Source organism: Sphaerodactylus townsendi, linkage group LG08, assembly GCF_021028975.2.
Source record: "Sphaerodactylus townsendi isolate TG3544 linkage group LG08, MPM_Stown_v2.3, whole genome shotgun sequence".
Classification (NCBI taxonomy): domain Eukaryota; kingdom Metazoa; phylum Chordata; class Lepidosauria; order Squamata; family Sphaerodactylidae; genus Sphaerodactylus; species Sphaerodactylus townsendi.
This window is the reverse complement of record NC_059432.1, coordinates 7,662,075-7,675,265: the sequence shown is the minus strand read 5'-3', so window position 1 is coordinate 7,675,265 and position 13,191 is coordinate 7,662,075. Positions and strand designations below refer to the sequence as shown.

The following is a 13,191-nucleotide window of genomic DNA, read 5'->3' as shown; positions in this document are numbered from 1 at the left end:
AGGTGCCTTTGGGAGCTCACCTGCAGGATGTGAAAGCAATGGCCTTCTGCTGCTGCTGCTGCTCCTGAGCACCTGGTCTGCTAAGGCATTTGCAATCTCAGATCAAGGAGGATCAAGATTGGTAGCCATAGATCGACTTCTCCTCCATAAATCTGTCCAAGCCCTTTTTAAAGCTATCCAGGTTAGTGGCCATCACCACCTCCTGTGGCAGCATATTCCAAACACCAATCACACGTTGTGTGAAGAAGTGTTTCCTTTTATTACATGTTACGTGAAGAAATATTTCCTTTTTTAGTCCTAATTCTTCCCCTCAGCATTTTCAATGAATGCCCCCTGGTTCTAGTATTGTGAGAAAGAGAAAAATTTCTCTCTGTCAACATTTTCTACCCTATGCATAATTTTATAGACTTCAATCATATCCCCCCTCTTTGCATTAATCTACAGTTTGGATTAATCTATAATTTGAAGGTCATTTCATGCCACTTGCAAACTCACCTCACTGCTCAGGGCTGTGAATTTGCAGAGAGAAATTATAAGATTGTCAAAAACATCACTCAGGCCATAATGGGCAGCAATCATGGCACATTTCCTGAAAGACAAATCACAGCGACATAACAGTAGCCATTCACTGAGATTTCTGCAGGCTCCAAGTCAACTTACTCCACAATACTCTACATAAAGCTCCACCTACATCAGATGTAACAAGAAGCTGAGCCAACGTTCAAGTGTAAACATTTGTTTACTGATGAAAGTTTCACAAGGCAGCATCCAAAGCGGGACCACGGAAGACCCACCTCTCTGCCAGGGCCAATTTTTAAAAAGCTGGCAGCACAGAAATCCACCTTCCATTCTTTCTTACCCACGACTGAATTTTCAGTCATGGGTTCAAATGTTACAACTCCAGCCTTCTTGGCCAAAGAAGCTTTGGTCAAAGTAAAGAAAAGCTCCATTTAAAAACGCAGATCTAAATGCTGCAAAAATGAGTTACCTGAAACCCGTGAGTGCCTTCTGTATTATTGTTTCATCTAAGCTTTTGTCAAAAACATAGGAGAGGGCAGCCACAGTTGGCCCCCAAGTCATAGCAAAGAGATCGTGGTCATAGCTGCCAGGCGGCACATGCAGAAAGATTCCTTCGTCAGTGGCCCCACGATGCAGCAACACACTCCAGACGTAGTTTTCCTTTACAAGGCCCGTCTGCTCCTCTGGCATCACTATCTCTTCATTTCTATCAGAGATGACAGCAGAAAGATTATGATTTTTAAAAAACCTTTTGCATCCACACTCCATGTATTACACAGAGCTCTGCAAGAGTCCCAGACCAAGCCGGGAGGAGGCTGCAGAAGGCTAGTGATGCATGAGGGGCGGGGCTCTGAGAACATCTTCCTGCCCCCCAACTCTTACTTGATGGCCTGGTACATGTCCTCCAGCATGTCCTGCTCAAAATCTTTGCCTCCATTAACCCCCTTCAGGTTTTTCCGGAATTCCTGTAAAAACAAACTATCATGAAGACTCCAGCAGGCCGACAAGAATTTCAGAAGCCACCTCTCACTGGTGACATGTATGAGTGTTCCACAAACAGGGTGTCCAGTGCTGATGGGGCCAGTGGAGGCTCAGGTGAGGGTGGGGATCTGTGTTGCATGTAGTCAGTCAGGGACTCCATGGATCTGATCAAGGCAAGTCAATGAAAGGCAACAGAACACCAAATCCTAATTTGTGATGTTGCTTTGAGCTGCATTCTGTGTAGCGTTCTTAAACCAGGCTTTATCATCATAATGCCACGTGTTGGTGTGTTTTATCACTAACAAACTACCGTATATACTTGCGTATCAGTCGAGTTTTTCAGCCCTTTTTTTAGGCTGGAAAAGCCTCCCTTGACTTATATGTGGGTCATACTCTGGGAAATACGGTAATTCTATTCCATTGTTCTCTATGGCTTAATCTCTGTTTGTGTGACTCAGGGTCCATTAGGGAGAGCTAAAGAGTTCAGATTTTCCATATAAGGATGAAGGCTCCATTTCCTCTAAGGAAGAATAGGCTTCATAACTGCTAACAGGCCTCAACTTCACAGAGTTCAGTTGTTATGAACTGTATTTATGTATTTCAGGGATGAGAATGTTTGTATTAATTGTTGAGAAGGGGATATTGTGTTTATATTGATTGACTATTAGTTTGTATTTTGGTTTTGGACACCGCTAGAGAGAACTGAGACCCTGCTGGTCTGTTTTGCATAGTAGGCCAGAACTATTATTGTTTCTGTATTGGTTTGCCATATTTCATTGTTATAGTGTGCACTACTGTTTATGAAACAGAAAACAGATTTATAGTTTCTTTTGTTGTAAGTCTGGTGAATGTTAAGGTGGGATCACACTGTCAAAGACTTGAACTCCTATGTCTGATAATATCCCTCTTAAAATCTGAGTTGGGTTACATTTGGACATACAGATGAGTAGGAGGAATCCAGTTTTGAAGGATTTTAACTCTTGGGTTTTAGCTTGGTTGCTGATTGAGCTAAGATTTTTGCACTTTTAAAGTTGCTGTTGATACCTCTTTTCCACTTACAGAGCTAGTTTACTGTTTTTCTTTGAAATAAATATTCAAAACCATTTAACCTACTGATGCCTCAATTAATGTAATTTTATTGGTATTTATTTTTGAAATTTACCAGAAGCTGCTCCATTTCCCACCCTCGACTTATACACGAGTCAATAAGTTTTCCCAGTTTTTTGTGGTAGAATTAGATGCCTCGACTTATATGCGGGTCAATTTATATGCGAGTATATACAGGTATACTAGAAGTGGGGTAGGGGGTTAATATTATATTTTAGGAAATGGCAAGTCAAACGGAAGATGCGGAATATACCAAACGGTGGGGCAGACTGAGGAGCTTGAAGAGCATAAAAACTGAAGGGATCAGATGCTGGATCAGATCAGCAGTCCACGTAGTCCAGCATCCTGTCTCCCTCAGTGACCAAGAATAGGGCAAAGAGGCCAAGGCCCCCCACTGATGTGGCCTCTTCAGTCACCACAGCCAACGGGGACGTCTGGACACGAAGAGAAGTGAACACTGTGAACAACCTCACCTCCAGAGTCATGGGCACGTTCTGTTTCCGAACATTGTGGTTGTGCTGGTCGGTGTTCAGCATAATAACTGCATAGGCCAAGGCAAAGCAAGCATCGCTATTGGCATATGGGAAGCCATTTGATTTCTGAAAAGAAAACCGCAGTGCAAGTCAGGACCATGGTCATTTCTTAAAGGAAACATTTCTTTTACTGCCACTGGCCACGTGGCTTTTATTTACTTTTGGAAATCTCCCATGACCACAATATCCTGATTGAATCAGCTGCTTCTTTCCTTCTTATTGCCCAACTACCTTTTTCTTATTGGCCAGAGACAAATTCAGGTTACCTTAAGAAATGTAAGGAATTCTCACACATTTCAGAACTTACTCGCCAATGTTCTGTAAAGACTTCCAGAAGCCTGTGGATGACAGGGGCTTCTCCTGGCAACCGGAAGGCTTCCAGGTAGAGACGCAAGGCCTCGTCTAGTCGTAAACCTTGGAAGCTGAAAGTCCTGAAATCAAAGCAGGGAGATAAAGACAACTGTCAGAAGATGCATCAAAGCTTCTGAAGACCAAAAGATGTTATTTCCAGATGGTGATTTCATGGGCAGCTGTTGGGTTTACTTCAGCTTCTATACCTTGCCTTCTTTTAAAAGGAGGCAAAGCAGTTGGTGGATACTGGCCTTGTGCTTTAAGTGTATAGTCTACAGGGGAAGACAAACCGTCTGGGGGCCCAAAAGGAAAGAGCACAATACTGCTTTGCACTGTAAAGTTTTTCACTCATGTTGTAATAATCACTCTTTTCTTGTTGAAACTTGTACTTTCTAACCTTTGATCTAAGAATCGGCTCCTATAATGGTTTATTAAAACGAGAGCTCCTTCAGGCTGGATCCATAAATGGTTAGACTTATAGGAAGTACAGCAGCCTTCCAGTATTCAGGCTCTGATGCAGATGGCTCTAGAACACTAAAGGGAGGCGAGAGAAGTACCAGAGCAAGAGAATGTATGTAAGTATGTACCTAGGTCTAGGTGCATTCATTTTAATTTAAGAATTTATAGACTCTTCTAACACACATTACAACTTTCTGCTGTCTGCAGTCAGATCATATCCTATTGCTCTGAAAACACTCCCTCTTGAAAAACTTCTTAATTGGTAAGCTTTCTTCTAGGACTTCTGTCTCCTTATGGAAGACAGCAGATACGTTTCCTCTGCACATAATAAATGGAAATCCCAGTCAAAATGAATGCAATTACACCTGTTTCAAAAGTCAGTGAAGCCAGTGCACTTCAGTGCTTAGATTGTAGGACGAGAACTTGTGGAGCCGCGAAGTTCAAAGGATGCCCTTTGCCACCCGTCCTCTTTCTTAGCACAATCCATTTCGCAGGGCAGTTAGGAAAAATGTGTCATGATCTGGCTGTGTTCCGACCCAATCCTGTCATGTCTCCCAGCTGGGACATGGAATCCTCCGTCTGGGACACTGCTATCTCTTGCCTGCTTTTTAGTTTCGCTTTTAGACGCAAGCTCATGAGCTCCTTATGTAGCTGCTGATTTCTGCCCTTAAAAGCGTTGGGGAGTGAGTATGGGTTGTTTTGCTTTGGTGAAGGCTATGCCTTCGCCTTCCCATGAGAATGGAGGGGTGCTCTTCCCCTCTTGGGAACTGGTACTGAAGGGTAGTGTGAGGTGACGTAGAAGGAGGGGGGAATTGAGTGAGGGTATAATGGAAGCTGTTTTGGAGCTTAATACTTAGTTCTGTCAATAGAAATCTAAATGCTCAATCCTAATGTTGTTTTCAATAAGGGATATTATTTGAACATGGAGTCAGTTCAGGGGCATGACAAAATGGGTACAGAAACCCTTTGAGGAAAGCTAGGATAAAAGTGCATCTATAAACAACCTGTTCATTTGCTTCCCTTTGCAACGACTCTCCAAACAGGCTTCCTTCTCATGCTCAAATCAAAGGTAAGAGTTGACCACTGCTACTTACTCCACAAAACTGTTCAGCAAGTCTGCACTCTTCCGATCACTCACAAATTCCCCAATCATTTTCTTGTCCAATCTAGGATTCTCCCGCAGCCACTTTGCTACTTCATTGTTATCCATGGGGGTAGCCAAAATTTTTTTCTCCTGCAGGAACTGTATCCCTTTTTTAGGCTTCTGGTTGAACTGTTCTGAACCACTTATCAGGAGCTGAAAAGGACAGAACAAGAGTGTTAGCCAGAATGCCCGATGGCGCTAAAGTCTTCCCTAACAACAAATGCCATTTCTGGTTGCAGGGAAGGTAAGTTGATCAGGCGACGACGCAGCGCTGCGCCATCTTCCCTGTCTTTACTGGGACCGTTCGTATACGCCGACACCCCCCCCCCCAAGTGTGGCCGTGCGGAAGCGGCCAAGGATTGGCTTCAGCTGCCTTGCTCTTCTTACAGCACAGCTGTTTTTTCATGGCCACCTGATTGGGGAAGGATCAGTCAAAACATGGTCAAATATTGTCACTATGGCCCCTTCCGCACGGAGGTGGAAGGGGTTGGGTCGCCGTAATCTATGACAACCCGATGATGCTGGGACCGTCCACATGGACGGTCCCAGAACTGGCTGGGATGACGGCGCCGCGGAGCACCGTTGCCCGGCCGACCTGCCTCTTCCCCGTCCCTCTCCCGTTGCCTCCGTTGCCCTGCTGGCCTCTGTAGACCCGCCCACACTGCCCTCCGACCTCCAGGTGTCGGAGGCCAGCGAGGGAGGCCTTCGGAGGCCAGCAAGGCGACGGAGGCGACGAGGTGAGTGGGAGAGGGACGGGGACAACAGCGCATTCCCGGCGGTGCCGTTCACACGGCGCCGCCGGGAATGCGCTGTTGTGCCAAAAACCTCCCTCCAGGAGGGAGGTTTTTGGAAGCGGCCTGAGGCCGCCCTGGGGGAGGGGGAAGGGAGCCAGGTCGGCGCTGCTGCATTTTGGCAGCGCCGCCTGTGCGAACGGCTCCCTGGGGACGGCGTTTTTGCCGTCCCCAGGGCATCCTTATTGGCCCGTGCGGAAAGGGCCTATAGTTCTATTACCATAGTAAAGCAATGTTACTAATCACTGAACATATATCAATCTTTTGAATCAGTATATTTATATTTCTCCATGAAGCAAGGGTGGAAACTTTACCCTGACCACTTTCAGCTGTTACTTTTTCACACATAATCAGAAGCTAAAGCCAGGTCTTTCAGTCTCCAGAATGAAATCTGAAGATGAAAGAAATGCCCTTGAAACGAAACAAAAATGAACTGCCATGCTTTCAGAACTAGATGTCTCTCACTTAGGAAGTTTACTAGAGGTCTAACCAGCTGATAGAGACATGATTCATAAAGAAGTATAATATATCTGAGCAAAGATTTTCCAATGCAATGCAAGTAACTGTTGCACCGGGAGTATTAGAAGGAACAGCAACAAATTGATCCTTTTGTTTTGCAAAAAGGTCGTACTTTAACTGTTTTTCACATTTACCAGAATTTAGCTTCTAAGGATCTCGAACTGGTAACACAAGTGTATAATGCCATATGCAACTACCCAAGAGAGGGCTAACTAAAGGTTGCGCGTGGCTAGAGATCCAACACAAACACCAATGTGAACTTTACTAAAGCACCAGAATAAATGTCAGTTGTCAGTGACTCCCATCACTAGCAGGAACAACACTCCTGGTGAGTGTGACACCAGTTCCTACAGAGACAGACAGCAGCTCGTCCTTCTTTGTTTCTCCAGCAAAGGTCTCCTTCTCAAGCATGACTCCAGGCACAAAATTTCAATCACCACTTGAATTCTCCATCAGAAAAGACAGACGCATTCCCTGGGCCAGAAAAATCCACCCTCTAGCAGCAAACAGCATTTCTGCCTGCGTTAAAATTTCTACGGAAATTGGCTCACTCTTCTGTGAGAGCACATGTCACAAGCCAAACAGCTGAAACACCAAGGGGGCAGATTCAAGAAGAGGAAGAGGAGGAGGAGTTTGGATGTCTATCCCCCCTTTCTCTCCTGCAGGATACTCAAAGGGGCTTACAGTCCCCTTGCCCTTCCCCCCTCACAACAAACACCCTGTGAGGTGGGTGGGGCTGAGAGAGCTCCGAGAAGCTGTGACTAGCCCAAGGTCACCCAGCTGGCATGTGTGGGAGTGCCCAGGCTAATCTGAATTCCCCAGAGAAGCCTCCACAGCTCAGGCGGCAGAGCGGGGAATCAAACCCGGTTCCTCCAGATTAGAACGCACCTGCTCTTAACCACGATGCCACTGCTGCTTCAGCCTAAACCACTACCTTGCTTCTCCTAAGGTGCTGTGATGAAAGGCAAAGGAAATAGTACTACGTAGCTGGATGAGATGGCCACGTCATTCCATTGCCATTTTGCATTTGGGAGCCAGCATTGAGAGAAGAAGGTTTTAACGGTCTTCGGAACTGAGATAATGTTGGAACCCAACAAAAAGTAGCAAAAGACAAAGCTGAAGTCTTAGGATCAGGTCTGATTTAAGTGTGTGTGTGTGTGTGTGTGTGTGTGTATAAAATATTATTTATTGCATTGTATTTTAATATACTTTTATTCGTATGTCACCTTGAGTCCTACGGGAGATTGGCAGGATATAAATGCAATAAAGTAAGTGAATAAATAAATAAAATACACATGATACTGGTGGAAGAGATAAATGCCTTTCCTGACATCTCGTGTAGGTTGGAACCATTTCTGGCACCACAGAAAAGTGGTGAGAAAGTGTTTTGAACTAACAGATGAAACTATGAGGCAACTATGAGGCAGTTTTCAGATGTTTTTGTGTCTATCTACATAGCCAGTCCCCTCTGTTTCTCTAGTCTCCACTGTATCTTCCACCATACAAATCCCCCATCCCTGAGACTCCTCACCCCCTCAGCCTGCCTCGGCACAGCATTTAAACACTCACCGAAGACTTATCCATTCCTCGGCATACTCAGATCTGATTTCTTCCTGTCCCTCCTCAATTTTCTCTTTCCTCACATACCCAGTCCCTTCGATTGTGAGCTGAGAACAGATTCTGTATGACTTACTGTATGTGTTTCAGAAACCACAAGAAGAGCCCATACCTTCTTTTTACTCTTCATCTTAATCAATTCAGTTGTTGGAGGCAGGAGGCAGGAAAAGCGAATAGGCTTCCTTGGCATGGTCTTCTCTGCTGAAAACAAAAGGATGTTTTTCTCAGAGATCCTTCCCAACTGCTAGTCCTGCTGATTATACTAGGTTACCACCTCCCCGGTACACCAAGCCAACTACACCTCAAAATAAAGGAAAAGAGGTGCATTTACCTGTCACTGTTGTCCAATGAGTGCTCTCCTCTGCAGGCACACATGGGGGAATGCATGTGTGCAGGCCAGCCCTGGAAAAGGTTTCCAAAGTTTTCTAACAAACTAGGCACACTCCTCCTCCTCCTGACAGTTAACTGCCAAAATAATCATAAGACCAGGAGGAGGACAGTATTCCCTCAGCTGTCTCCACGGTGCCACCAGAGACCTCAAGAAAACTATGTTGTGCTTATCTGTAACTGTTGTTCATCGAGTGTCACACAGGGGACTGCACAGGTGTAGGCCGGTCGTAGAGATGTGACCAGTTGGCTTCTAGAAGTTTTTGAGAGCTTAGAGCGCTCTCCCCACTCCCCTCTGGAGCTGAGAGCGGAATGGCTTCCTACCCAAATGGTCACATGAGAAGAGGCAGGGAGAGCACTCCTCCTGCATTTCTCCCTTTGCAACTGAGGAAGAGCACCTTTAGAAGAGAAAGGGGGCTACGGAAGGGAGAGGAGGGAGGTATCCATGCCTGCAAAGAAGACCCTCAAGAAAAAATGGTTACAGGTATGTGTAAGAAGAGCAGGTGAAGAGACTTGTGCCCTGGTGGAATGAGCCTTTATTTGAAGTGGGCAGTCCACCTTAGCACTGCAGTAAGCTAACCTAAGTCAGCTTGCTCTGGACTCCAGAGGGAAGAGTGGAGAGTGCTCCAAGCACTCAAAAGCTTTGAGATGGTCACATCTCCATGGCCGACCTATGTGGGACTGCACTGAAGAAGCCATGACAATACCCTTAAAATTCCAGAGAGTTCACAGCAGGGAGGGATGTCTGCCTGCACCAAGGACCAGTCAATGAGCAACAGTTATAGGTAAGTGCAACCCTTGTTTCCATGAATGAATGAATGAATGAATGAATAACTTTATTGTTTTAGCCACTGGGCCATACAGCCCTGTTTATCCACTGGCATCTGTGCAATCCCCTATTGGGAGATTAGCGAGCTCACTGTGTTAGGAAGGTGGGTGTGAAGTGTATTGTCGAAGGCTTTCACGGCCGGAATCACTGTGGTGCCGTGTGGTTTCCGGGCTGTATGGCTGTGTTCTAGCAGGAGAGAATGCTGCTAGAACACGGCCATACAGCCCGGAAACCACATAGCACCCCACTGCGTGTGAAGTTCTCAAAGGAAGACCCCTTCCTATTGACAATCACCCAGAATTCTCTTACAAAGGAGCCAGGAGCTCTCTACAGGTCTCCCAACCAAAATGCATGCAGGAGTGTGGCAAAGAAAAACAGACCTCTGTGGGAAACAGCCATGCTATTTAAAGGGGCATCCAACACCCATGCCCTCAATGTCAACCCACAAGTGGGAGTAAAGGAGAAGTGATTGCTACTAAAAAAAAATCTGAGGCTACTGCTATGCAGGAAAGCAGCTGTCCAGATGGGAAGGCTTGTCTTTTGCCTATAAGGGAAGGAGGTCTACAAAAAGATGAAGTTACTTCAAAATGGACAGTCAGCCTAGTCAAAGGTTGTCTTTGAATAGATTTTTTTAAAAAGATAACTAAAATGGAATGGTGATATTTGGTACATAGAATATGAGAGGTGGGATAATGAGGGAGAACGAAACTAAAGGTTCAGACCTTTTCAGACCATAATGCACTAGTATTTACAGGGGAAAGAAAAAGATCAGTATACAGATGGAGATTAAACAAAACTCTACTGAAAAAATCAGAGATTGTGGAAAAGGCAAAACAAAAGCTGCAGGAATTTTTCTAAATCAATTAAATCATTAAAGAAGGGAACAGATTAAATCAATAAGAAGGGAACAGATCTAAATGTGATTTAGGATGCCAGTAAAGTGTTTATGGCTTTTTTAAATACAGCAGAACATTTTAAGGAAGAAGTTGACACAACAGAAAATACAGAATGTTTTGGACTTGATACAAGAAAAAGACATTAAAAATACCCAAATAAAAGTTAACTTGTCTACACCATTAAGATTCGGCAACAACAACTATCAATGCTCACTAGAAAGGAAATAGAAATAAATTTAAGTTTTGCAAAACAGAAAACTTTTGAATGGGCCAACAAACCAGGGAAAATGTTGGCTGCAAATCTAAGGAAGATGAGAGAACAGATTTATTACCAAGCTACAATGGAAAGGTGGTTTAACCAACGATGAACAGATAATTGAAAAGGCATTTTTTAAATATTATAAAAAAACGTTTTGAAAGCAATATATCAAAGGAAGAAGAGACTGAAGAATATTTAGTAAAGCAAAAATTGCCAATATTGACAAAAGAAGAAAATCCCAAAGGAAGACCAGGACAAAACTGACGTTACAAACTACAGACCAATTTCACTCCTAAACAATGACTATAAAATATTTGCAGCAATTTTAGCAAGAAGATTAAGGGGAATTCTAAGAACATTTATTCATGAAGACCAAAGTGATTTCCTGCCTAAAAGACACTTTAGAGAAAATGTTAGAACAATTGTAGATGCAGTGGAGTATTATGAGAAAAACACCGACAAACAAGTTGCATTGAATTTTTGGAAGCCGAGAAGGCATTTGATGATGTTTCTTGGATTTTTATGTTAAAGGTATTTAAAAATGGATTTTGAAAGCAACTTCTGGATAGAGGCCATTTATACTAAACAAAATGCCAAAATAATTGTAAATGAGAAATGTCTTGAGAAATGCGAGATTTTTGAAGGAACAAGACAAGGATGTCCACTTCCACTATAGCTTTTTATACTTATATTAGAAATTTTAATCAAAAGTACTAAAAGTAATGATCAAACAAGAGGTGTGATTGTGGGTAAACAGTCCTATAAACTGAGAGCCTTTGCAGATGAAGTAGCAATAATATTAGAAGATCCAGTGCAAAATGTGGAAAGCTTGTTAATAAAACACAATAGTTTGGTGTTCTGGCAGGGTTCAAGTTAAACAAGAGTAAAGCAAAAATCTTAAAAAACATGTCCCAGGAATTACAAAACAAATTATCCCAGCTGTCTGGATTCATGGTAGTTAAAAAGGTTAAATATTTGGGTGTGGTTGACTAATAAAAATTGTTTGCTATTTCAAAATAACTATGTAAAAGTATGGAATGGAGTAAAGAAAAAAATGTTGAGATGGAACAGAATGAATTTATCTTTGTTGGGGAGAATATCTGTGATGAAGATGAATGTGCTTCCAAGAATGATAATTCTCTCCCAGGTGTTGCCAAAAATTAATACCATAACATGTTCTACACAATGGCGAAAAGATATCAGCAATTTTATTTGCCAAGAATAAAATATAAGAATTTCCAAGAAGCAAAAGAGAGAAGAGGTGTAGCTCTTCCAAATCTAAAATTGTATTTTGTTGCAACTGTATTGGGGTGGATTAGAGAATGGGTGATGTTGAAGAACACTAGACTGTTGAACCAGGAGGGGTTTGATAGAAAATTTGGGTGGCTTGGTTACTTGTGATACAATAAAGCAAAGATTCATAAAGAATTTACAGATCACTATGTTAGAAGGAGTCTGCTCTGGGCATGGTTGAGACATAAAAGGTTTATTGCAAGTATAATTCCCTTATAGTTGTCCCCAACTGAAGCGTTTTCAAGAAAAGAAGTGAATGTGGCGCGAGCGGGTGAGTGCCTGAGATAAGATCGCAAAAAAGACTATAAATGACTGTAAATTAAATACATAAACAATTCTAAAAAACAGAATTAACAATTGAAGGACTTGCCAAAGCTATTGATTAATATAACTTAATCAAGAGGAAAAAGTGTACAGTGCCTTTAAGAACAAGCAAGAGAGAGGACAGCTAGAGGAATAAGGGTGCGACTGGGAAGTTAAGTGAAGTAACTGATCATGAGTCAGGAGTGATGTAGTGGCCAAGAAAGCCAATGCAATTCTGGGCTGCAACCATTGGAGTATAGTGTCTAGATTGAGGGGTGTAATAATACCACTCTATTCTTCATTGGTCAGACCTCACCTAGAATACTGTGTCCAGTTCTGGGCACCACAGTTCAAGAAAAATACTGACAAGCTGGAACAGCGAGAGGTCTGGATTCCATGCCCTATGAGGAGAGGTATGTTTAGTCTGGAGAAGATGAAGGGGTGACATGATAGCTTAAATATTTAAAGGGATGCTATGTTGAAGAGTGTCAGGGGGACGTTATCTGAGTGACTGAGATGCGCTCCCAACTCTATGTAACTGCTTGAAATAACAAACCAATGCTGATCAATGCTGTATGTAACCAGCCAGCTACATGTAACCACTGCCATCTGTACATTCTTTCCTTGATTTCTACTTTATGGCTTTACATGCTTTGTAAGAAACTAGGCTTCCACTGGTACCTCTGCCACATGATAAAAGAATTACATTCGTTATCTCGTGGGGCAAGAAGCCTGGTGGCTTTCTCACTGTCTGCCGCCGACCTTGGGGTGCCTCAGCTCCAAATACTGTTTTTCACAAATTCTCAGGGAACCGAGAGAGGGGCTTTCAGCGGGGAATAGAGGGGACTGTGAATGCCAGTTTTGTCAGAACTGGCTGTGCCAAGTATGGTGCTTCGATACCTCATCAATAAACGCTGCTGATCACTTGAGTCCGTTTATTGGCTCAAGGTAAGGTCTCTAGGCAGAAGCAAAATAGAACAGGTAATCCAGAGGTCTGCTTCCCTTGGAGGCAGGAACTAAACTGGGGAAAAGTTTTTTTCCTGCCTTCTTGATGGGACAGTGGGAACCACCCACAAGGTGTCCACCAGCCCAGGGGAGAAGAGATTTCACATAAACATCAGGGATAACTTCCTGACTGTAAGGGCTGTTCAACACTGGAATATGCTGCAATGGAGTATCCTTCATCCTTTTTTGGATGTTTTT

The 13,191-nt window shown here is 43.4% G+C and overlaps 1 protein-coding gene across 6 annotated transcripts in view; it reads right to left on the bottom strand.

Annotated features, from left to right (window-relative positions):
* GBF1 (golgi brefeldin A resistant guanine nucleotide exchange factor 1) overlaps positions 1-13,191 on the bottom strand; it is a 167,694-nt gene that overhangs the window by 49,314 nt on the left and 105,189 nt on the right. For 5 of the 6 annotated variants that reach the window (XM_048505228.1, XM_048505231.1, XM_048505229.1 and 2 more), the window contains exons 17-23: positions 8,134-8,222; positions 5,045-5,247; positions 3,448-3,571; positions 3,081-3,206; positions 1,402-1,484; positions 989-1,225; positions 496-589 (exon numbers count right to left, since the gene is read on the bottom strand). In XM_048505228.1, the coding sequence (XP_048361185.1) occupies positions 496-589; positions 989-1,225; positions 1,402-1,484; positions 3,081-3,206; positions 3,448-3,571; positions 5,045-5,247; positions 8,134-8,222 (956 nt within the window). The remainder of the gene's footprint in view (positions 1-495; positions 590-988; positions 1,226-1,401; positions 1,485-3,080; positions 3,207-3,447; positions 3,572-5,044; positions 5,248-8,133; positions 8,223-13,191) is intronic. The other variant, XM_048505230.1, reaches the window with a different exon arrangement.